Source organism: Salvelinus alpinus, chromosome 13, assembly GCF_045679555.1.
Source record: "Salvelinus alpinus chromosome 13, SLU_Salpinus.1, whole genome shotgun sequence".
NCBI classification, from domain to species: domain Eukaryota; kingdom Metazoa; phylum Chordata; class Actinopteri; order Salmoniformes; family Salmonidae; genus Salvelinus; species Salvelinus alpinus.
The window spans coordinates 51,017,339-51,042,705 of NC_092098.1; the positions used below are offsets into that span (position 1 = coordinate 51,017,339).

General features: G+C 48.8%; 1 protein-coding gene across 5 annotated transcripts in view; it reads left to right on the forward strand.

Annotated features, from left to right (window-relative positions):
- Positions 1–25,367, forward strand: part of LOC139537874 (phosphatidylinositol-3,5-bisphosphate 3-phosphatase MTMR4-like) — a 106,533-nt gene that overhangs the window by 32,660 nt on the left and 48,506 nt on the right. For all 5 annotated transcript variants that reach the window (XM_071339731.1, XM_071339733.1, XM_071339732.1 and 2 more), the window contains 2 exons: positions 8,907–8,996; positions 23,967–24,083. In XM_071339731.1, the coding sequence (XP_071195832.1) occupies positions 8,907–8,996; positions 23,967–24,083 (207 nt within the window). The remainder of the gene's footprint in view (positions 1–8,906; positions 8,997–23,966; positions 24,084–25,367) is intronic.

A 25,367-nucleotide genomic window follows, 5' to 3' on the forward strand; every position in this document is an offset into this window, starting at 1 on the left:
GTGCCTGACTACCGGTCTGTGAATACCTGTCTGTGCCTGACTACCGGTCTGTGAATACCTGTCTGTGCATTGACTACCGGTCTGTGAATACCTGTCTGTGCATTGACTACCGGTCTGTGAATACCTGTCTGTGCATTGACTACCGGTCTGTGAATACCTGTCTGTGCATTGACTACCGGTCTGTGAATACCTGTCTGTGCATTGACTACCGGTCTGTGAATACCTGTCTGTGCATTGACTACCGGTCTGTGAATACCTGTCTGTGCATTGACTACCGGTCTGTGAATACCTGTCTGTGCATTGAATACCTGTCTGTGCATTGACTACCGGTCTGTGAATACCTGTCTGTGCATTGACTACCGGTCTGTGAATACCTGTCTGTGCATTGACTACCGGTCTGTGAATACCTGTCTGTGCCTTGACTACCGGTCTGTGAATACCTGTCTGTGCCTGACTACCACCACAGCTTTTATTTTATTCCTAATGTTCTCTCTTCCTCGTGTGTGTGTGTGTGTGCTCGCAGTAATTCCTGTAAATGGAGTCTGTCACTTAAAGGGATTTGAACCATTGTTTTTAAGAGCAGTAGGGACATCCCCATTGACCTCCTGGTGGTCTGAATCTGTACTGAGGCTGATCCCCTTCAGAGGAACACGATGTATAGTATCAACCTATCACATTGGCTGAGGTCTTTGTTTATATCGAATGCCCAGATTTGATGTTGGTACTGAGGAGGATGAAAGAGAGAGCTGAATGGAGAGAGAGAGAAAGGGAGTGCTGGGATGTTTGGCGTGTTCTCCAGGTCCAGTGTTCTGCCTCCGTGTTCGTCAGGGGGGGGGCTTTCAGAACAGCAGTGACGAAGCAAAAATGCGTTGTTGGCTTGTCCGGTCACAGCCTTACAGCGGACACTGTTCTTCCTGGCTTTGCCTGCTGGGACAGAGCGTTTCTCTCCCTCTCCTTCAATCTATCCTGATTTGTATGTATCATCCTCAGATGGGCCGAGGGAGAGAGACTAATAACAAATGAATTGGTAGACTTTTGTTTGCCTCTTGTGTCTGTCTGCCCGGTGGTTTATGTTTTGTCTTTTTGCTCTGCTGCTGTGACTGGTCTAGTCCGGTATGGTAGAGGTCTGATTTATTCATCCCGCTCCTCCCCACTTCCCCCAGCTTTTCATACCGCACCTGCCCACACCCGCTGGGCTTTCTGTCCCGACTCCCGCCCGTTACCACAAGAACCTGTCCCGATCGGTATTACTGGGCTATATCAGGCAATGCGCTAGACCTGCTGTAGTGTGAAGAGGGCAGTCGGGGAGACTAAACACCTCCTCTTGAGCTACGTTTTTATAGCCTACCCTTTTTTTTAGGAGTGGGAAGATTTTCAGAAAATGACAAATATGGGTGACCAACATTTGCCAAGAAATAAATGTAGTAAACTATAGCGTTATCCTATTTATGTAGTTCATTTCCATGGAAAGATGAAGTCCCTGTGTTTCTCCGTGCAGGCAGCTACACCCTACTCTATTTAATTGGACCACACACACACACCTAATGGCTACTGAAGTAGCAAGAATGACAACAGTGACACTTTAACATTCTCCTGAGCTACGTTTTGCATATAGGATATAGCCTACCTTTTTTTTTTTTGTAGGAGGACGATTTGCATGCAGAGATAAATGGGTTATCAATATTTATTGAAAAATGAGAACGCACCGTGGTAGCCTGTGTGAGCGACACGCCTTTTCCCCCCTTTTTTTTGTTTTTCAATGGCGATCACATTTTTTGGGGGGATTGCACACTAAACACGTTGGATTACGTAATGAAAAACGTAATGAAAAAAAGATGTGATTTCAGAATGTATTATGTAGCATTGATGCAATGACCCTGTCGGTTTGATCGAGGCGCGGTTCTGTTATGAGTTTATAGTGCAGTATTAATGGAACGGGAGTCTGCGCCAGCCGCCGCTTGTTGGCCCCATTTACCGCGAAAGTACACTGCATGCTGGGAAGACTGACGAGGGAGTGCTGAGCAGAGCAGGAATATTACTCCATAACAACGTCCAGCTACTAAATGTTGCCAACTCATCCACTACAGAGTGAGTTGTGCAGGAAGAAGATAAAATGAACAGAGAGACTGCTGGAATATTCCCTGCCTGCCTGTGTTTTGTGCGTGTTGGCTAGTTCGTGCCCCCTCCTTGAGCCTGGCCTTACATCTCTGTGAGAGGGTGCTATGTAGCCATTCCTTATACAGTAATTTATAGCTCTGGTCTGACACTTCTCTGTGTAGTGGTTGGGAGAATGCCAAGAGTGTGCAAAGCTGTCAAGGCAAAGTGTGGCTTACTTTGAAGAATCACAAATATAAAATCTGTTTTGATTTGTTTAACACTTTTTTTTCTCCCATATGAGTTATTTTAAAGTTTTGAAAAACCCTTGAATTAGTAGGTATGTCCAAACTTTTGACTGGTACTGTATGTCAGCGCTCCAGTTTAACATGATAATGGCCACACTTCGTCTGCTGGACCCCACGTCCCTGTACCATCACCCCACGTCCCTGTACCATCACCCCACGTCCCTGTACCGTCACCCCACGTCCCTGTACCATCACCCCACGTCCCTGTACCATCACCCCACGTCCCTGTACCATCACCCCACGCCCCTGTACCGTCACCCCACGTCCCTGTACCGTCACCCCACGTCCCTGTACCGTCACCCCACGTCCCTGTACCGTCACCCCACGTCCCTGTACCGTCACCCCACGTCCCTGTACCGTCACCCCACGTCCCTGTACCGTCACCCCACGTCCCTGTACCATCACCCCACGTCCCTGTACCATCACCCCACGTCCCCAAGGGAGCCCCCCCCCCCCACCTTTGTTAACAAGGTCATGTACATGTCATACCAACGTAGCAGGTGTCCACGCCTACTGGACACCTACTGGACACCTGTTAGTACTGGTACGGGGGGAGGTGTTAGTACTGGTACGGGGGGAGGAGGTGTTAGTACTGGCACGGGGGGAGGAGGTGTTAGTACTGGTACGGGGGGAGGAGGTGTTGGTACGGGGGGAGGTGTTAGTACTGGTACGGGGGGAGGTGGTGTTAGTACTGGCACGGGGGGAGGTGTTAGTACTGGTACGGGGGGAGGAGGTGTTAGTACTGGCACGGGGGGAGGAGGTGTTAGTACTGGCACGGGGGGAGGAGGTGTTAGTACTGGCACGGGGGGAGGAGGTGTTAGTACTGGCACGGGGGGAGGAGGTGTTAGTACTGGCACGGGGGGGAGGTGTTAGTACTGGCACGGGGGGGAGGTGTTAGTACTGGCACGGGGGGAGGAGGTGTTAGTACTGGCACGGGGGGAGGAGGTGATAGTACTGGCACGGGGGGAGGAGGTGATAGTACTGGCACGGGGGGAGGAGGTGATAGTACTGGCACGGGGGAGGAGGTGATAGTACTGGCACGGGGGGGAGGAGGTGTTAGTACTGGCACGGGGGGAGGAGGTGTTAGTACTGGTACGGGGGAGGAGGTGTTAGTACTGGCACGGGGGGAGGAGGTGTTAGTACTGGCACGGGGGGAGGAGGTGTTAGTACTGGCACGGGGGGAGGAGGTGATAGTACTGGCACGGGGGGAGGAGGTGATAGTACTGGCACGGGGGGGAGGAGGTGTTAGTACTGGCACGGGGGGAGGAGGAGTTAATACTGGCACGGGGGGAGGAGGTGTTAGTACTGGTACGGGGGAGGAGGTGTTAGTACTGGTACGGGGGAGGAGGTGATAGTACTGGCACGGGGGGAGGAGGTGATAGTACTGGCACGGGGGAGGAGGTGTTAGTACTGGCACGGGGGAGGATGTGTTAGTACTGGTACGGGGGAGGAGGTGTTAGTACTGGCACGGGGGGAGGAGGTGTTGGTACGGGGGGAGGAGGTGTTAGTACTGGCACGGGGGGAGGAGGTGTTAGTACTGGCACGGGGGGAGGAGGTGTTAGTACTGGCACGGGGGGAGGAGGTGTTAGTACTGGCACGGGGGGAGGAGGAGTTAGTACTGGTACGGGGGAGGAGGTGTTAGTACTGGCACGGGGGGAGGAGGTGTTAGTACTGGCACGGGGGGAGGAGGTGTTAGTACTGGCACGGGGGGAGGAGGTGTTAGTACTGGCACGGGGGGAGGAGGTGATAGTACTGGCACGGGGGGGAGGAGGTGTTAGTACTGGCACGGGGGGAGGAGGAGTTAATACTGGCACGGGGGGAGGAGGTGTTAGTACTGGTACGGGGGAGGAGGTGTTAGTACTGGTACGGGGGAGGAGGTGATAGTACTGGCACGGGGGGAGGAGGTGATAGTACTGGCACGGGGGAGGAGGTGTTAGTACTGGCACGGGGGAGGATGTGTTAGTACTGGTACGGGGGAGGAGGTGTTAGTACTGGCACGGGGGGAGGAGGTGTTGGTACGGGGGGAGGAGGTGTTAGTACTGGCACGGGGGGAGGAGGTGTTAGTACTGGCACGGGGGGAGGAGGTGTTAGTACTGGCACGGGGGGAGGAGGTGTTAGTACTGGCACGGGGGGAGGAGGTGTTAGTACTGGTACGGGGGAGGAGGTGTTAGTACTGGCACGGGGGGAGGAGGTGTTAGTACTGGCACGGGGGGGAGGAGGTGTTAGTACTGGCACGGGGGGAGGAGGAGTTAGTACTGGCACGGGGGGAGGAGGTGTTAGTACTGGTACGGGGGGAGGAGGTGTTAGTACTGGTACGGGGGGAGGAGGTGTTAGTACTGGCACGGGGGGAGGAGGTGTTGGTACGGGGGGAGGAGGAGTTAGTACTGGCACGGGGGGAGGAGGTGCTAGTACTGGCACGGGGGGAGGAGGTGTTAGTACTGGTACGGGGGGAGGAGGTGTTAGTACTGGTACGGGGGGAGGAGGTGTTAGTACTGGCACGGGGGGGATGAGGTGTTAGTACTGGCACGGGGGGAGGAGGTGTTAGTACTGGTACGGGGGAGGAGGTGTTAGTACTGGTACGGGGGGAGGAGGTGTTAGTACTGGTACGGGGGAGGAGGTGTTAGTACTGGTACGGGGGAGGAGGTGTTAGTACTGGCACGGGGGGAGGAGGTGTTAGTACTGGTACGGGGGAGGAGGTGTTAGTACTGGTACGGGGGGAGGAGGTGTTAGTACTGGTACGGGGGGAGGAGGTGTTAGTACTGGCACGGGGGGAGGAGGTGTTAGTACTGGTACGGGGGGAGGAGGTGTTAGTACTGGCACGGGGGGAGGAGGTGTTAGTACTGGTACGGGGGAGGAGGTGTTAGTACTGGTACGGGGGGAGGAGGTGTTAGTACTGGTACGGGGGGAGGAGGTGTTAGTACTGGTACGGGGGGAGGAGGTGTTAGTACTGGTACGGGGGGAGGAGGTGTTAGTACTGGTACGGGGGGAGGAGGTGTTAGTACTGGTACGGGGGGAGGAGGTGTTAGTACTGGCACGGGGGGAGGAGGTGTTAGTACTGGTACGGGGGAGGAGGTGTTAGTACTGGTACGGGGGAGGAGGTGTTAGTACTGGTACGGGGGAGGAGGTGTTAGTACTGGTACGGGGGAGGAGGTGTTAGTACTGGTACGGGGGAGGAGGTGTTAGTACTGGCACGGGGGGAGGAGGTGTTAGTACTGGCACGGGGGGAGGAGGTGTTAGTACTGGCACGGGGGGAGGAGGTGTTAGTACTGGTACGGGGGAGGAGGTGTTAGTACTGGTACGGGGGAGGAGGTGTTAGTACTGGCACGGGGGGAGGAGGTGTTAGTACTGGCACGGGGGGAGGAGGTGTTAGTACTGGTACGGGGGGAGGTGTTAGTACTGGTACGGGGGAGGAGGTGTTAGTACTGGCACGGGGGGAGGAGGTGTTAGTACTGGTACGGGGGGAGGAGGTGTTAGTACTGGCACGGGGGGAGGAGGTGTTAGTACTGGCACGGGGGGAGGAGGTGTTAGTACTGGCACGGGGGGAGGAGGTGTTAGTACTGGCACGGGGGAGGAGGTGTTAGTACTGGCACGGGGGGAGGAGGTGTTAGTACTGGCACGGGGGGGAGGAGGTGTTAGTACTGGTACGGGGGGAGGAGGTGTTAGTACTGGTACGGGGGGAGGAGGTGTTAGTACTGGCACGGGGGGAGGAGGTGTTAGTACTGGTACAGTCTGTTACATGTCATAACCAGCCTGACCAGTGGACTAGGGTTTCGGTTCTGTGTTGGGTTGGTGGCAGTAATGGCAGATGTCTCCTCTGGATTCACATGGCAGGAGGACGTCTACATGAAAAGCCATCGGGGGGGGGGGGGCTTGTCACTTTCACACGGCTGATAATGTTGTAGGCTTTGTGGGCATGTACCAGGTGATGAAGCACAATGACCGTACTGCCATTTTGATTCTTGTCTGATATGAATCACTTGCTGGTATGCAGCACAATGAGTAAAGATCGTCATGTTGATGTGTCTGGTCTGGCTGTGGTGCAGACTCTACAGAGGGTCCTCTCGTCTCGTCCCCAGTGTGTCTGAGCCAAGGCAGTGGTGGATAGATGGAGGTGGGCGGGCACCTGTTGCTGAGGAGACAGCTGGAATGGAGAGAGGAGGGAGAGATGAATGAAGACGGGATTTTATCCTCCTGCTGCTTCCACAGTTTTTCCCTCTGTGGATTTTCAGGGACAATCCCCCCGATTTTAGCCCTCAGAAAGAACCAACTATGGAGTTAAATGGAGTCTGATATTTCAATAATTAAACGTTGCATTTCATCATATTTGCATAATGAAATATTTTCTGTCTCTGTACCAAACTCGTTTTGCTCTCGCGGCTTCCCTGCAGACCTTTTTTACGAGAGTGTTCAGGCAAACGATCAGTGATACATTGTAACCATGGTCAGAAAGTGTTTCCATGCAACAGTATAATCTACCAAACCTGAATGATTCTAAAATGACTAGATAGACGAGGAGGGGTAATCCAATTGATGGAAATTGATAGTAAAAATATAGTTCCATGCCATTTGTTTTTTTTCTTTTTTCGCGTAGCTACACCCGTAGTCACCTTTTTATAAAAACAAATGCTTACCTTTAAAAATATATATATTTAAAAAATAAACAGGTTTTGTTATGAAGAACTTGAGGATCACGGTTCTCATTCACCAGCTTCCCCGTTAGGTGACCTGCTGGTTGTGTTGGTGGTGCCAGCTTCCCCGTTAGGTGACCTGCTGGTTGTGTTGGTGCCAGCTTCCCCGTTAGGTGACCTGCTGGGTGTGTTGGTGGTGCCAGCTTCCCCGTTAGGTGACCTGCTGGTTGTGTTGGTGGTGCCAGCTTCCCCGTTAGGTGAGACCTGCTGGGTGTGTTGGTGGTGCCAGCTTCCCCGTTAATGACCTGCTGGGTGTGTTGGTGGTGCCAGCTTCCCCGTTAGGTGACCTGCTGGGTGTGTTGGTGGTACCAGCTTCCCCGTTAGGTGACCTGCTGGGTGTGTTGGTGGTGCCAGCTTCCCCGTTAGGTGACCTGCTGGGTGTGTTGGTGGTGCCAGCTTCCCCGTTAGGTGACCTGCTGGGTGTGTTGGTGGTGCCAGCTTCCCCGTTAGGTGACCTGCTGGGTGTGTTGGTGGTACCAGCTTCCCCGTTAGGTGACCTGCTGGGTGTGTTGGTGGTGCCAGCTTCCCCGTTAGGTGACCTGCTGGGTGTGTTGGTGGTACCAGCTTCCCCGTTAGGTGACCTACTGGGTGTGTTGGTGGTGCCAGCTTCCCCGTTAGGTGACCTACTGGGTGTGTTGGTGGTGCCAGCTTCCCCGTTAGGTGACCTGCTGGGTGTGTTGGTGGTACCAGCTTCCCCGTTAGGTGACCTGCTGGGTGTGTTGGTGGTGCCAGCTTCCCCGTTAGGTGACCTGCTGGGTGTGTTGGTGGTACCAGCTTCCCCGTTAGGTGACCTGCTGGTTGTGTTGGTGGTGCCAGCTTCCCCGTTAGGTGACCTGCTGGGTGTGTTGGTGGTGCCAGCTTCCCCGTTAGGTGACCTGCTGGTTGTGTTGGTGGTGCCAGCTTCCCCGTTAGGTGACCTGCTGGGTGTGTTGGAGGTGTAGTGACCGTAGCCCAGCAGTGGCCAATCCCGTCCTTCTTTCCTCTGTTTGCTGAAGACTGTGTAGCACCCTGTGTCAAAGACTGCAGACCCTGGCTGGCATCGTGCTGAGTAAATGTTTGACATTCGACCGTAACAGAGGTCCTGTTGTAATAGAGGAAAAAGATTTTGGTGCTTTATTGCCAAACTTCATAACCAAACAATAGCTCGTCCTCTAATTCTATAATATATATTATTATTATTTTCTATGACCCAGAACAGGGAAGGCATTATATTTTGAGGGGTTATGGGCTTGAAAGATTTTGCCTGTCCTGCACCACACCACATCTCTCCTCCTGTTGTCTGCCAATTCACCCTCCACCACGACCACGTCGCATCGCAAATGGTACCCTACTACCTATTTAGTGCACTACTTTCTATGGGACCTGGTCAAAAGTTAGTGCACTACTTTCTATGGGTCCTGGTCAAAAGTTAGTGCACTATAAAGGGAATAGGGTCCTATTTGGGACTTGGAATCCATCTGAAGCGGAGGTCTTTCACCTAATTTATTATCTAAGGTCGATCGCGGTCAATGTTTCATCTGCTACGTGACGCCTGTGAACGCTCTTCCTCCGCTGAGATGGCAGATTACCATACACCACCCTATGACACACAGATGCTCGCGTAGGATCTGGAAAGAGACTCATGTGAAGGGAGTTTAAACAACAACAAAAAATGTTATTGACCTTTTCCTGGGCGAGTGACGATTTTTTGATTGAAGCCCCTGTTCCTAGTGCTTTCTCTTTTGACCTGTGTGATGTGGTGTGGTGTGCTGTACTGTTTTTTGTTACGATGTGAATGTGTGCTGAGATGTCACCTGCTTGTCTACCTGTCTTCCAGGGTGAAGAGGGGCCCCCTAGTCTGGAGTACATCCAAGCCAAGGACCTGTTCCCCCCGAAGGAGCTGGTCAGTGAGGACGACAACCTGCAGGTGGGTGACTGAGAACACACACACACACACACACACACACACACACACACACACACACACACACACACACACACACACACACACACACACACACACACACACACACACACACACACACACACACACACACACACACACACACACACACACACACACACACACACACACACACACACACACACACACACACACACACACACACACACACACACACACACACACACACACACACACACACACACACACACACACACACACACACACACACACAATAGGATAGGATTGGAAACATCTCATCTCTACAGTGAGCGATTTCTCTCTAGAGAGAACTTCCTATGGGAATCTGCTGTGCGTGAGATGAGGCTGTGGTTCTGTAGAACCTCCGCTTGCTCATACTGTAGGTTCTGCAATACCAAGTCCTATACGAAGGGTTGTAGTACACGAACTACACTGTTCTCTAGAGTGGAGAGGTGTGGTCTTCATACTTGATTTATTTAACTAGGCAAGTCGGTTAAGAACGATTTTTATTTGATTTACAACGACGGCCTACACCGGCCAGACACTGGGCCAATTGTCCGTCGCCCTATGGGACTCCCAATTACGGCTGGTTGTGATACAGCATGGATTCGAACCAGGGTGTCTGTAGTGACGCCTCTAGCACTGAGATGCAGTGCCTTAGACCGCTGAGCCACTCGGGAGTCCCTACTGATGACGATATTTTTTTGTTTTGTTTATTTTTGTCTGTGTATATATATATATATATTTAATATTATATATTTTTTGCATTAACCAGAACAATTCTAATCAGGTCAAATTAAAAAAAAATTCCAACCAGATTAAATACTACTAAGGAGATGTAAATGGAATGCGTCTAACCTTACCCTCAGAGCAGTGCTCCACAGTTACCCCGAGTTACCACTTCACGACGGAGAAAGGGCTTTAGAACTCAGTCAATTAGACTGGGTGTGGATTAGGCTAGGCAGGTGGCCGTGACATGGCTGGGTCTGGCTGGGTGAGAGACGGCTAGCTGCGGTGGCAGTGGGCCAGTCTATGAGCTCATCTGTAATCCTGTTTGAAATTAGAAGACTGCATTCCAGAGTAGCTCTCCGGAGAACTGGAAGAGAGGCTGCTATTGTTAAGTTGGTACTGCAGGAAAAGGTGTCTGGGCTCAACACGTAATCAGGAAAGGGGGATACCTAGTCAGTTGTCCAACTGAAATGTGTCTTCCGCATTTAACCCAACCCCTCTGAATCAGAGAGGTGCGGAGGGCTGCCTTAATCGACATCCACGTCTTCGGCGCCCAGGGAACAGTGGGTTAACTGCTTTGTTCAGGGGCAGAACGACAGATTTTTAACCTTGTCAGCTCGGGGATTCGATCCAGCAACCTTTTGGTTACTGGCCCAATGCTCTAACCACTAGACTACCTGCAGACCAGGGAGAGGGTAGAGTAAAGGATAAAATCAAACTTTTATCTAAAGCATTTAAAATTGTAAAACACTTTTATAAAAATGCTTTTTTATTTTTTTATTTAAACTTTTATTAACAAGGCAAGTCAGTTAACCTCTAACGAGCCTCTACCCCGGGTCCGGGATCACCCCTCACCCCCCCACACACGGATTAGCATAGCTAGCATAGCTTCACAAGTAGATAGTAGCATCTAAATATCATTAAATCACAAGTCCAAGACACCAGATGAAAGATACAGATCTTGTGAATAAAGCCACCATTTCAGATTTTTAAAATGTTTTACAGGGAAGACAAAATATGTAAATCTATTAGCTAAACACGTTAGCAAAATACACCACTTTTCTAACTCCATCAGTTTCTTACTACTTCAGGTGCTATCACCAATTCGGCTAAACTAAGATATTGATAGCCACTAACAAAGAAAAAAACCTCTTCAGATGACAGTCTGATAACATATTTATGGTATAGGATAGGTTTTGTTAGAAAAAAGTGCATATTTCAGGTAGAAATCACAGTTTACAATTGCACCTACCATCACAAGACGACTAGAATTACTATAGAGAGCAACGTGTATGACCAATTTACTCTTAATAAAACATTTCATAAGAATAGACAAAGCATAGCAATGGAAAGACCCAGATCTTGTGATTCCAGACAATATTTCAGATTTTCTAAGCGTTTTACAGCGAAAACACAATAAATCGATAAGTTAGCATACCACATGTGAAAACGTTACCAGAGCATCGATTCCAGCCAAAGAGCGCTATAACGTAATCACCGCCAAAATATATTAATTTTTTCACTAACCTTCTCAGAATTCTTCCGATGACACTCCTGTAACATCATTTTACAACATACATATACAGTTTGTTCGAAAAGGTGCATATTTAGCCATACAAAACCGTGGTTACACAATAAAAATACTAGGAAATCAAGCCTCAATATGTCTGACGTCATCTATCAGAGTGATCTAGTTTAATTGAAAGCTAATCATATACTTGACTAAAAAATACAGGGTTGACAGGAATCGAAAGACAAATTAGTTCTTAATGCAACCGCTGACTTACATTTTTAAAATTATCCTTACTTTTCAAAACAGGGTTCGCCAAGTGACGCGATAACAAACAAAATGGCGAAATATGCGTTTAAAATATTTCGACAGAACAACGATTTATCATATTAAATATTGCTTACTTTGAGCTGTTCTTCCATCAGATTCTTGGGCAATGTATCCTTTCTATGTTGTAATCTTCTTTTGGTCGATAGATGTCCTCTGTCCTTCGAAATATCCACTAACGATCGAACGGGACCACAAAACGTGTCCAAAGTTTCAGAGTGCACAACAAAGAAATTCCTCAAAATCGCACTAAACGGATATAAATTGCTATAAAACGGTTCAAATTAACTACATTATGATGTTTTTAACAACTATAACGACTAAAAACATGACCGGAGAAATATTACTCTCTAAACAACGATTTGGAAGGAGGCAGGTCTGATGCCCATCTTGCGCACGACGCATGCAGGAAGAGAGCGGTACTTCTACGTTTTCGTGTTTTATAGTGGCTGTGATTGTGCAATCGGCTCCATTCAAAACGTGATGACGTACAGACACCCAGAGGAAGACGTAGGCAGTGTCGGTTTCTTCATAGCATTCACTGTCGCCTTAAAAACAGACTCCAGATCAGGGGTAAAAATTTCTGAAATCTGACCCCTGTCATGAAAAGTGCTGTAGATATTGTTCTGTACCACTCAGAGACAAAATTCCAACGGCTATAGAAACTAGAAAGTGTTTTCTATCCAATAATAACAATAATATGCATATTGTACGATCAAGAATTTAGCACGAGGCAGTTTAATTTGGAGACCCAAATATGCTAATGCGGAACAGCACCCCCTATAGTTCCAAGAAGTTTTAATTAAGAACAAATTCTTATTTACAATGACGGCCTACCCCGGACGACCGCCCTGTGGGACTCCCAATCATGGCCGTATAGAAAATAGTAAAAAAGAAAGAAAGAAACTAACTTTTGACTCGTACTGTGTATCTCTCGCTCTCTGGGAAAAATACGGTGACAATGATGACATCCCCTTTTAGTGCAAGAGCTGATTGACTGCCTGACATTTCAGCCTGTTTTGGAGTGTTGGAGTGTCTGGTGACGTCACCAGGCGGTGAATTAGTTACTAGACCAATAACGAAGAGTTCTCAACCTCTTTGCCAATAATCGCTAGTTTTCAGTTTTCCCCTTTCCTACTGAGACAGTCCTAACAAAATTGTTTAGAAATGGCTCATTGCTGAGAAGCCATTTGTTTATTTTTGACCAATTATTTTATTTTTATTTTTTAACAATCACAGTAAAATACTTAAATGTTAACCAGAAATGATTTGATATTGATAAAAAATGGCTTGCCATAATGTAAAAATATATCAGACAGCATAAGCATAAAAAGGCCAACATTTCATTATATATTTCTACTACATTTGATTAACTTATTTTATACAATCTGTGTTTTACTAAAACCTGATATTTCATATAGGCATATTTAAAATTAGTTTTGGGGGATCCTATACTGTCTGCCAGAAGATCGGGGCGTGGTGGTTTCCTAGCGACCACCTTGGGAGTCATTTCCCCCTGGAACTCCTTCCACAACAGACCGACATTAGACTTTAATACTTCCTTCTGCTGAGCAATCTCCAGTCAACCATGTCTGTTTTCTCCCTAGATGTTCATTTCCTTACAGGGACCTACAGAGGCAGTGTTAGCAATAATTACATGAATGACTTGATATCAAGAGACTCCACTACTTTTTCTTTTTTAAATGTGTGCATACTTTGATTGTTAATTGTTAGGTCAGCCTCGGGGAACCTCGTCCATTCTAGAGTGTTAAACAAAACACATTCTAGAGTGTTAAACAAAACACATTCTAGAGTGTTAAACAAAACACATTCTAGAGTGTTAAACAAAACACATTCTAGAGTGTTAAACAAAACACATTCTAGAGTGTTAAACAAAACACATTCTAGAGTGTTAAACAAAACACATTCTAGAGTGTTAAACAAAACACATTCTAGAGTGTTAAACAAAACACATTCTAGAGTGTTAAACAAAACACATTCTAGAGCATGGGTGTCAAACTCTGGCAATTACTCTGGTAATTATATTTGGCCCGCGAGACAATACCAAATTACTACTAGAGCTGGCCCGCCGGTATTATACAGCGCATTCACCGCTAATACTACGAATCCCATAATGCTCTGCTGTTGTTTTCGCGCGCCAATCAGGACAGGACCCAGAAACGCCCTCTCCTCTGTGACAGTAGTCATAGCAACATAGACGCTACAACTGTCAGCGCGCTATCCCTTCCCAAAAATGGCGAAAAGAAAGGCAGAAAACAGGAGCTTTCTGGACAAGTGGGAGGCAGAATATCTGTTTACATATGTAAAAGACAAACCTGTTTGTCTTGTTTGTGGAGTCAACGTGGCTGTAAGTAAGGAGTACAACATTAGACGACACTATGAAACATGCGCACAGTTTGCTGAAAAACTCACTGTTCTCGCCGCTGAGTTTAGCCGGCGATTTGCCGACTTCGATGTCCAGAAATGTAGGTTTGAACTGCTTAGTAATCCCTTCGCAGTTGATGTGGAAAATGCACCAACCAACATCCAAATGGAGCTGATTGAACTCCAGTGCAACGACACGCTGAAGTCAAAGTATGATGCTGTGGGCGCCGCACAGTTTCCACGGTTCATCCCTGACACAATGCCTCAGCTCCGCACCCAAGCTGCTCAGATGCTCTCCATGTTCGGCAGCACTTATCTATGCGAGCAACTTTTCTCCTCGATGAAGATGACCAAAACAACTCACAGGAGACGTCTGACTGATGAACACCTTCGCTCGATACTGAGGATTTCTTCAGCTCAGAGCCTGAGCCCAGACATTGATGAACTAGCATCCAAGAAGAGATGCCAGGTATCTGGCTTGGGCACATCAGAATAGATCAGTGTGCAATAATTAACGTTTTCTTTGTGCACTTTTTCTTGCTACAAGGCATGGGCTTGAATGGTTGATTGATTTATTATCATTTTATTTGTAAAATTATTAGCCAGTGGAAAAAGTTTATTTTGGTATTTAAATCAGAAGGCTGCAAATAGAAAAGAGGCATACGATTTTTATTTACATTTTATTTATTTAATAAATTAATGCCATTGATGTGTTTTTTCATTTGAAATTCGATTTTGCATGTCTCCACTATTAAATTATATATTGTATGGTAATAAGCGATGCTTGTTCCATATTCAATGTTAAAGCAAAACTTGTTTGGGTCCATATTAAAAGGTTCATTTGTTCAATGTTGGCCCGCGACTTTGTTCAGGTTTTACATTTTGGCCCACTGGGTATTTGAGTTTGACACCCCTGTTCTAGAGTGTTAAACAAAACACATTCTAGAGTGTTAAACAAAACACATTCTAGAGTGTTAAACACATTCTAACATGTTATTGTTCATGTCACATGATATGAGGGGGGGAGCATTTTTATCCATCAGCATTTTAATGATTCTCTCCTGTTTCACCTTGAAATGATATGACCTCTTTTCTTTGGCTACTTCTGAGTCTCTTTTTTAAATGTTTTATTAAATGCCGTAGAATTAAGCAATCACTCTTTTTGGATGGTGTCAAAACACACGCAGTATTACCGACCGTCATAAAAAGCATGGTACTGTGTAATTTGAAGTGTTGTCAGCTGCTCGCTGTAAAAGTCCCAGTTATTTCTATTGTCATTTCTCTGTTAATGACCTTTATTCTTTATTTGACTCTGATCTGTCTGGATGCCTAGTCACTTTACCCTGGTTTAATGTACATACAGTATCTACCTCAAGTACCTCTCCACATTGATCTGGTACTGTCTGGATGCCTAGTCACTTTACCCTGGTTTAATGTACATACAGTATCTACCTCAAGTACCTCTCCACATTGATCTGGTACTGTCTGGATGCCTAGTCACTTTACCCTGGTTTAATGTACATACAGTATCTACCTCAAGTACCTCTCCACATTGATCTGGTACTTCCTGTATATAGCTCCACATTGATCTGGTACTTCCTGTATATAGCTCCACATTGATCTGGTACTGGTACTTCCTGTAGATAGCTCCACATTGATCTGGTACTCCCTGTATATAGCTCCACATTGATCTGGTACTCCCTGTATATAGCTCCACATTGATCTGGTACTGATACTCCCTGTATATAGCTCCACATTGATCTGGTACTCCCTGTATATAGCTCCACATTGATCTGGTACTGGTACTCCCTGTATATAGCTCCACATTGATCTGGTACTTCCTGTATATAGCTCCACATTGATCTGGTACTTCCTGTATATAGCTCCACATTGATCTGGTACTTCCTGTATGTAGCTCCACATTGATCTGGTACTTCCTGTAGATAGCTCCACATTGATCTGGTACTTCCTGTAGATAGCTCCACATTGATCTGGTACTTCCTGTAGATAGCTCCACATTGATCTGGTACTGGTACTTCCTGTATATAGCTCCACATTGATCTGGTACTGGTACTTCCTGTATATAGCTCCACATTGATCTGGTACTTCCTGTATATAGCTCCATTATTGTGTGTGGTATTTAATTGGGTGGCAGGTAGCCTAGTGGTTAGAGTTTTGGGCCAGTAACCGAAAAGTTGCTAGATCGAATCCCCGAGCTGTCAAGGTAAAAATATTTCGTTCTGCCCCTGAACAAGGCAGTAAACCCACTGTTCCCCCGGTAGGGCGTCATTGTAAATAAGAATTTGTTCCTAACTGACTTGCCTAGTTAAATAAAGGTTAAAAATGTAAAAAAATCCTCTTGTGTTAGTTACTATTTTAATTTTTAATTTTTAAATTCTGCATCGTTGGGAAAAGTTCGTAAGCAAGCATTTCACTGTAAAATCTAGTATACCGGTTGTATTTGGCGCATAGGATAAATAAAATGTGATTTTGAAAGGTTTCTTCTAGAGGCCTCCCCGCCTCGGGCCCTGAGCAGAAACAACCCTAGCCACTAGTTACTTGTGGAGATCTGAGAGGATTGGAAAGGCCTCTCAACACACTGCCAGAAATCTGCATCCCAATGTACCCTATTCCCTATGTAGTGCACTACTTTCTATGGGTCCTGGTCAAAACTAGTGCACTACATAGGGAATAGGGTGCCATTTGGGACTTTTGCCTCTTGTCTTGTTAAAGGAAGTCTCCGGGCTCTCGCCTGTCTTGCTGACCTTTTGATCCTGTCTTTGAATGGCTCCTGCGTGGCCGCACAGACCTCTCTTGTTGGAGCTGTAGCCCATGAAAAATGCATGTTCTCTAGGGGTAATGGTATTCCCTTCAAACCTGCTGCAATCTACTCGGAGTGACGCACTGTAGCTTCTAATAGACAAGGAGCGCCCGGCTATAGACTGGATGAATACTCTTACTGCTCTGTGGGACTGTCTTACTGCTCTGTGGGACTGTCTTACTGCTCTGTGGGACTGTCTTACTGCTCTGTGGGACTGTCTTACTGCTCTGTGGTGCTGTGGGACTGTCTTACTGCTCTGTGGTTGGTTGAGAAAATGGATTTGTGTCCGTGTGTCATCGAATATTGCCTGTAGATAGGCAGACACAGGGAGACCGACTGAGAGGGTGACAAATAGGCCTCCTGATGAAGTGGTTTATGAGCTGTTTGGGTCTGTCTGCCACTTGCTCTTCCAAGTGTGTCTGTCTCCCCACAGCTGTCCCACAAGAGGATCCTCATACCCATTTTGTTTTATTCAAGTCACCCTCTCTCCTTTTTAGGCATCGTTTTAGTCGCTCCCTCTCTCGTTTATCACTCCCTCTGTCCTCCTCGTCTCTTGTTCTTTTTTTTCCCCTCTTTCCCTCTCTGTTTCTCTCTGTACCATTTCAGACAGTCATTCCCATGATAGTACCACACTGCCAACTGATGTCTTTTAAAGGCACAGGCAGACCAGTAGGATTGCCGGCTGTAATTTGCAAACCGACTACGGCCCCCTTAACTGGGGCTTGCTGCAAGCTAATTAGACATCCCCCCGTCTAGACTCAGCGACAGTATTGTCACATTTGGAAAGTATTCAGACCCCTTTACTTTTCCCACATTTTATTACGTAACAGACTTATTCTAAAATGGATTCATTAAATGAAAAATCCTCATCAATCTACAGATGATATCCCATAATGACGAAATGAAACCAGATTTTAATAAATGTTTGCAAATGTATTAAACATAAAAAACATACATTTTTATTTACATAAGTATTCAGACCGTTTGCTATGACACTCAAAATTGAGCTCGGTTGCATCTTGTTTTCATTGATCATCCTTGAGGTGATGATTGAAGTCCACCTGTGGTAAATTCAATTGATTGGACATGATTTGGAAAGACACACACCTGTCTATATAAGGTCCCACAGTTGACAGTGCATGTCAGAGCAAAAACCAAACCATGAGGTCGAAGGAATTGTCCGTAGAGCTCCGAGACAGGATTATATCGAGGCACAGATCTGGGGAAGGGTACCAAAACATTTCTGCAGCATTGAAGATCCCCAAGAACACACTGGCCTCCATCATTCTTAAATGGTAGACGTTTGAAACCACCAAGATGTCTGCCCGACCAAACTGAGCAATCGGGGTAGAAGAGCCTTGGTCAGGGAGGTGACCAAGAATCCGATGGTCACTCTGACAGAGCTCCAGAGTTCCTCTTTGGAGATGAGCGAACCTTTCAGAAGGACAACCATCTCTGCAGCACTCCACATATCAGGCCTTTATGGTAGAGCGGCCAGACAGAAGCCACTCCTCAGTAAAAGGCACATGACAGCCCACTTGGAGTTTGCCAAAAGGCACCTGAAGGACTCTCAGACCATGAGAAACAAGATTCTCTGGTCTGATGAAACCAACATTGAACTTTTTGGCCTGAATGCCAAGTGTCACGTCTGTGGGAAACCTGTCACCATCCCTACAGTGAAGCATGGTGGTGGTGGCATCATCATTTTATGGGAATGTTTGTCAGGATTGAGGGAAAGATGAACGGAGCAAATGAGAGAGATCCTTGATGAAAACCTGCTTAGGACTTCAGACTGGGGCAAAGGTTTACCTTCCAACAGGACAACGACTCTAAGTACACAGCCAAGACAACGTAGGAGTGACTTCGGGACTTGTTTCTGAATATCCTTGAGTGACCCAACCAGAGCCCGGACTTAAACCCCATCGAACATCTCTGGAGTGACCTGAAAACAGCTGTGCAGAGAGAGAAGAACGGGAGAAACTCCCCAAATTCAGATGTGCCAAGCTTGTAGCGTCATACCCAAGAAGACTCGGTGCTTCAACAAAGTACTGAGTAAAGGGTCTGAATACTTATGTAAATGTGATTATTATAATTTTTTTTAAAGAATAGCTAAAAATTCAAAACTGTTTTTAATTTGTCATTATGGGGTATTGTGTGTAGATTGACGAGGGGAGGTGGGGAAAAAAACGATGTAATCCTTTTTAGAATAAAAATGTAACATAACAAAAATGTGGAAAAATGCACTGTATATAAAATACATAATACACAGTAAAATCACGTTTGATTGCACTGGGGCGTTAACGCCGTCACGGCCTCTATCCAATCCGAAGCCTGCAAAAAGAAAAAGGGGGGAGGGAGGGGGGAAGTGACACATCATCTCTCCTTCCTGTGACCCGTTTCTCTGATCATTCATTTCATCAGAGAGAAGGGAGCTTATGAGAATCCTAATGAATAGCCTAGATTATGAAATAACAAAGTGTATTTTTTTATTTTCTCTTTTCCAGTGCAGACACACAGTATTTCTCTTGCGGTCCCCAGGCCCAGACACATGCTTCTGCTGCTCAGTCGGTTTCTGTACTGTACACTCTAGGCTACAGCTTTCCCAGCCCTGTGTTGGCTAATGATGTTGTTTCAAGTGTACCTGCTCTTCAGACATCTCCCCTGTTTTGCTGTGTATTTCCAAACTCTAAAAGTAGGATCTACTGGGGCGACTCAGCACATTCTGGCTGTAATGAGGCAATGCAGTATTACGTGTCTCTAGGCAACAACATGAACAGTGTTATGATGCGTATCTAAAATTAGGTATCGTTATAATTGAGGTGTTCTAGTCTCTAATGAATTCTCACAGCATAACAACAATAAACCACTTTTCGCTCGCCGAGAAGGTCCCGGGCACACGGCGTCACAAACGACGTTATAAGGTCCCGGCACACGGCGTCACAAACGACGTTATAAGGTCCCGGCACACGGCGTCACAAACAACGTTATAAGGTCCCGGGCACACGGCGTCACAAACGACGTTATAAGGTCCCAGCACGCGGCGTCACAAACGACGTTATAAGGTCCCGGGCACACGGCGTCACAAACGACGTTATAAGGTCCCGGGCACACGGCGTCACAAACTACGTTATAAGGTCCCGGAACACGGCGTCACAAAAGACGTTATAAGGTCCCTGCACACGGCGTCACAAACGACGTTATAAGGTCCCGGGCACACGGCGTCACAAATACTTGAGTGGGTGAAAAAAAGATCTAAGTATTGGTTGGAGATGTTCTTCAATTCACCAGATACACACACCTAAACACACACACACACACACACACACACATACACACAGTAATAATACGTCTCCCACTTTGCTTTACAGACCTGATAGTGACACCGGCGAACAAGACCAGAGCTTTGTTCCAGCCGGAGGAAAATGTGATCTCACGATTTCATCTCATTTAGACGTCACTCTGTAAAACATCCCTCACAGCTAAGATGTTTCTCAGCTGTCGCCTCTCGCCAGTTTAATGAAAACACGAACATGGGCATAATTTGTCACCGTCACTATTAAATCATTCTCAGTAAAGTACGAATACATGTTGAATTGACGGAAGAGTGCAATCTAATATTAATACTTTTTTTTGGGGGGGGGGGACTGCACCTCGTTAATGGGCTTCCTGTTTTAGAACAGGGTTTCCCTAACTCTGTCCTGGTGCCCCCCCCCCCCACTACTGTGTAGTGCTAGGTTAGTTTTTGACCTAGCACTACACAGCTGAAACAAATAATCAATGTTTTTTGATGATGGGTTGGATATTTGAATGTCGTGGTAAAACCGTTAAAACAGAGTCTGAGGAAACCCTGTTTTTAGACGACGTGAGCCGTCAATTTGAGTTTGGGCACAGTCAGCTTCCTCTGTTTTAGTCTCCTTCCCTCTTCCCCCCCCTCCCTCCCCGATCCCTCTCCCCACCTGGTTGGGTTTCTAAGCAGCTAAATGGCTACTTCTGAAGGAAATGAAGAATGTGTTGTATTATATTGTGACGGAAACCAATTATCTTTTAATGCAGGGTTCTTGTCCCTCCCTTAAGTCTCAAATCGCACCCTATTCCCTAAATACTGCACTACTTTTGACCAGAGCCCTTATGGGGAATAGGTTACCGTTTGGGATGCTGCTGAGGGCTGAGTCTAGGGGACTAATACAATGGCCACATAGCAGGAATGTTAATAGACGGTTTGAGAGCCATCACAAACACAGTACCATCATCAGCCATGCGTACACACACACACACACACACACACACACACACACACACACACACACACACACACACACACACACAGCCTTCAACTTCCCCGCCATCCTGTTTAGCCTGTCGGCCTGCTCACTCAGGCTCAAAGACCAACCCGCATGCTATCCTCTCTCACAGAGGTCCTTTTATGCTAGTACGGCTATGCGCTAATTGGGACTGCCACGAGCACATTTTATTTTCCACAAACTGTCCCATGTTCCAACCTCTGGTACACAGTTCTGGAAGGGTAAGCCAACCTCTGGTACACAGTTCTGGAAGGGTAAGCCAACCTCTGGTACACAGTTCTGGAAGGGTAAGCCAACCTCTGGTACACAGTTCTGGAAGGGTAAGCCAACCTCTGGTACACAGTTCTGGAAGGGTAAGCCAACCTCTGGTACACAGTTCTGGAAGGGCAAGCCAACCTCTGGTACACAGTTCTGGAAGGGCAAGCCAACCTCTGGTACACAGTTCTGGAAGGGTAAGCCAACCTCTGGTACACAGTTCTGGAAGGCTAAGCCAGTTCTGGAAGGGGAAGCCAGTTCTGGAAGGGGAAGCCAGTTCTGGAAGGGGAAGCCAGTTCTGGAAGGGGAAGCCAGTTCTGGAAGGGGAAGCCAGTTCTGGAAGGGGAAGCCAGTTCTGGAAGGGGAAGCCAGTTCTGGAAGTGGAAGCCAGTTCTGGAAGTGGAAGCCAGTTCTGGAAGTGGAAGCCAGTTCTGGAAGGGGAAGCCAACCTCTAGTACACAGTTCTGGAAGGGGAAGCCAGTTCTGGAAGGGGAAGCCAGTTCTGGAAGGGGAAGCCAGTTCTGGAAGGGGAAGCCAGTTCTGGAAGGGGAAGCCAACCTCTGGTACACAGTTCTGGAAGGGGAAGCCAGTTCTGGAAGGGGAAGCCAGTTCTGGAAGGGGAAGCCAGTTCTGGAAGGGTAAGCCAGTTCTGGAAGGGTAAGCCAGTTCTGGAAGGGGAAGCCAGTTCTGGAAGGGGAAGCCAACTTTGAATTAAAATATGGAGCGGCACAGTGTCTGACTGTGGAGTCGCTGCTCGGTGGCTTTCTGTTTGTAGTGAGGTATTACATCCCTAGGGATCTCTCCCCCCTCTCGCTCTCTCTCCCCTCTCGCTCTCTCTCTCCCCTCTCGCTCTCTCTCTCCCGCTTCTTTCTCTCTCTCTCCCCCTTCTTGCTCTCTCTCTCCCCCTTCTCGCTCTCTCTCGCTCTCTCTCTCTCTCCCCTCTCGCTCTCTCTCTCTCTCCCTCTCGCTCTCTCTCTCTCTCCCCTCTCGCTCTCTCTCTCTCCCCTCGCTCTCTCTCTCTCTCCCCTCTCGCTCTCTCTCTCCCCTCTCGCTCTCTCTCTCTCTCCCCTCTCGCTCTCTCTCTCTCTCCGCTCTCTCTCTCTCTCTCTCCGCTCTCTCTCTCTCTCTCTCCGCTCTCTCTCTCTCTCTCTCCGCTCTCTCTCTCTCTCCGCTCTCTCTCTCTCTCCTCTCTCTCTCTCTCTCTCCGCTCTCTCTCTCTCTCTCCGCTCTCTCTCTCCGCTCTCTCTCTCGCTCTCTCCGCTCTCTCTCTCGCTCTCTCTCTCTCTCCGCTCTCTCTCTCTCCGCTCTCTCCGCTCTCTCTCTCGCTCTCTCTCGCTCTCTCTCGCTCTCTCTCGCTCTCTCTCGCTCTCTCTCGCTCTCTCTCTCGCTCTCTCCGCTCTCTCTCTCGCTCCCTCTCGCTCTCTCCCCTCTCGCTCTCTCTCCTCTCGCTCTCTCTCTCCGCACTCCCTCTCCCTCTCTCTCTCCGCACTCCCTCTCCCTCTCTCTCTCTCTCTCTCTCTCTCTCTCCTCTCCTATCCATGTGGTCCTCTTTACCATTAGAAATATAATCTAGTCATTCTATTTCTATGCTGTTTTACCAAAGCAGATCTCCGTGGTAACCGTTGTCGAGTCAAGCTGTAAGGTTCAGTGAGTATAAAGCTAAGCAGCGGAGTTTGTGGTCTCTCTTCAGAGGACTAAATTCATCTTAGATCATAACAAGTCTGTCCTCCAGAAACAGCCCTGGAAACACACTGGGCAGAGGGTAACAACATGTCATTGTACTGTATTTTAATATTATGTGATTCCTGGTGGAGACACGTGTTTTTTTTTTTTAAAGAGATTGGTTGGTTGTCCTTTGGACACCATTTTGTTCTGGTTTGATGTGTGTGGCTGTTCACCCCGGACAGAGTACGCTGCTGGGACAGGGTACGCTGCTGGGACAGAGTACGCTGCTGGGACAGGGTACGCTGCTGGGACAGGGTACGCTGCTGGGACAGAGTACGCTGCTGGGACAGAGTACGCTGCTGGGACAGGGTACGCTGCTGGGACAGGGTACGCTGCTGGGACAGGGTACGCTGCTGGGACAGGGTACGCTGCTGGGGCAGAGTACGCTGCTGGGACAGGGTACGCTGCTGGGACAGAGTACGCTGCTGGGACAGGGTACGCTGCTGGGACAGGGTACGCTGCTGGGACAGGGTACGCTGCTGGGACAGAGTACGCTGCTGGGACAGGGTACGCTGCTGGGACAGGGTACGCTGCTGGGACAGAGTACGCTGCTGGGACAGAGTACGCTGCTGGGACAGGGTACGCTGCTGGGACAGGGTACGCTGCTGGGGCAGAGTACGCTGCTGGGACAGAGTACGCTGCTGGGGCAGAGTACGCTGCTGGGACAGAGTACGCTGCTGGGACGATAAACATTCAGTTCTAAAGTGGATGTAACACTGCAGTGTTTTAACGTTGTGTTGGCATTTGTTTCCTGATTTCTTTTATTTATTTTTTATTCTGTTGTCCTTATCACAACGTTGATCTGGTGTTGTCTTTTTAACGTTGATCTGGTGTTGTCTTTTTAACGTTGCGTCGATGTAGTCATAACCTTTTTGTATTGACGTTTGTGTCCCCTCCAGGTGCCGTTCCCAGCTCTTCAGGGGGAAGGGGTGGAGTATCTGGGCCGGGCCGATGACGCCGTCATCGCCATCTCCAACTACCGGCTCCACATCAAGTTCAAGGACTCCGTCATCAATGTAAGACACACAGCCGGCTTCCTAATGGCCCCTATACAGTGTTTTGATCGGGGCTTGGTCCCCTTCTCAGCACCTCTGATTTGGCAGCATGCTGGGACCTGCTGCTTGGTCCCCCTCCTCACCCGCTGGTGCTTGGTGCTCACCCGCTGGTGCTTGGTGCTCACCCGCTGGTGCTTGGTCCCCCTCCTCACCCGCTGGTGCTTGGTCCCCCTCCTCACCCGCTGGTGCTTGGTGCTCACCCGCTGGTGCTTGGTGCTCACCCGCTGGTGCTTGGTCCCCCTCCTCACCCGCTGGTGCTTGGTCCCCCTCCTCACCCGCTGGTGCTTGGTCCCCCTCCTCACCCGCTGGTGCTTGGTCCCCCTCCTCACCCGCAGGTGCTTGGTGCTCACCCGCTGGTGCTTGGTGCTCACCCGCTGGTGCTTGGTGCTCACCCGCTGGTGCTTGGTCCCCCTCCTCACCCGCTGGTGCTTGGTCCCCCTCCTCACCCGCTGGTGCTTGGTCCCCCTCCTCACCCGCAGGTGCTTGGTGCTCACCCGCTGGTGCTTGGTGCTCACCCGCTGGTGCTTGGTCCCCCTCCTCACCCCCTGGTGCTTGGTCCCCCTCCTCACCCCCTGGTGCTTGGTCCCCCTCCTCACCCCCTGGTGCTTGGTCCCCCTCCTCACCCCCTGGTGCTTGGTGCTCACCCCCTGGTGCTTGGTCCCCCTCCTCACCCCCTGGTGCTTGGTCCCCCTCCTCACCCGCTGGTGCTTGGTCCGCCTCCTCACCCCCTGGTGCTTGGTCCGCCTCCTCACCCCCTGGTGCTTGGTCCGTTTCCTCACCCCCTGGTGCTTGGTCCGCCTCCTCACCCCCTGGTGCTTGGTCCGCCTCCTCACCCCCTGGTGCATGGTCCGCCTCCTCACCCCCAGGCGCTTGGTCCGCCTCCTCACCCCCTGGCGCTTGGTCCCCACCCCCTGGCGCTTGGTCCCCACCCCCTGGCGCTTGGTCCCCACCCCCTGGCGCTTGGTCCCCACCCCCTGGCGCTTGGTCCCCACCCCCTGGCGCTTGTTCCCCACCCCCTGGCGCTTGTTCCCCACCCCCTGGCGCTTGGTCCCCACCCCCTGGCGCTTGGTCCCCACCCCCTGGCGCTTGACAGTGGGTTGGACACCACAGAGAGCGGTGCATTGAGCAGTGTCTCTGATCTCACCAGCCAGGACTGTTTTGATGTGGCCTCTGGGGTTTTAGGGAGCCGGGCCAATGCTCCCTTACTTGCGTAGACACACACACACACACACACACACTTTCTAA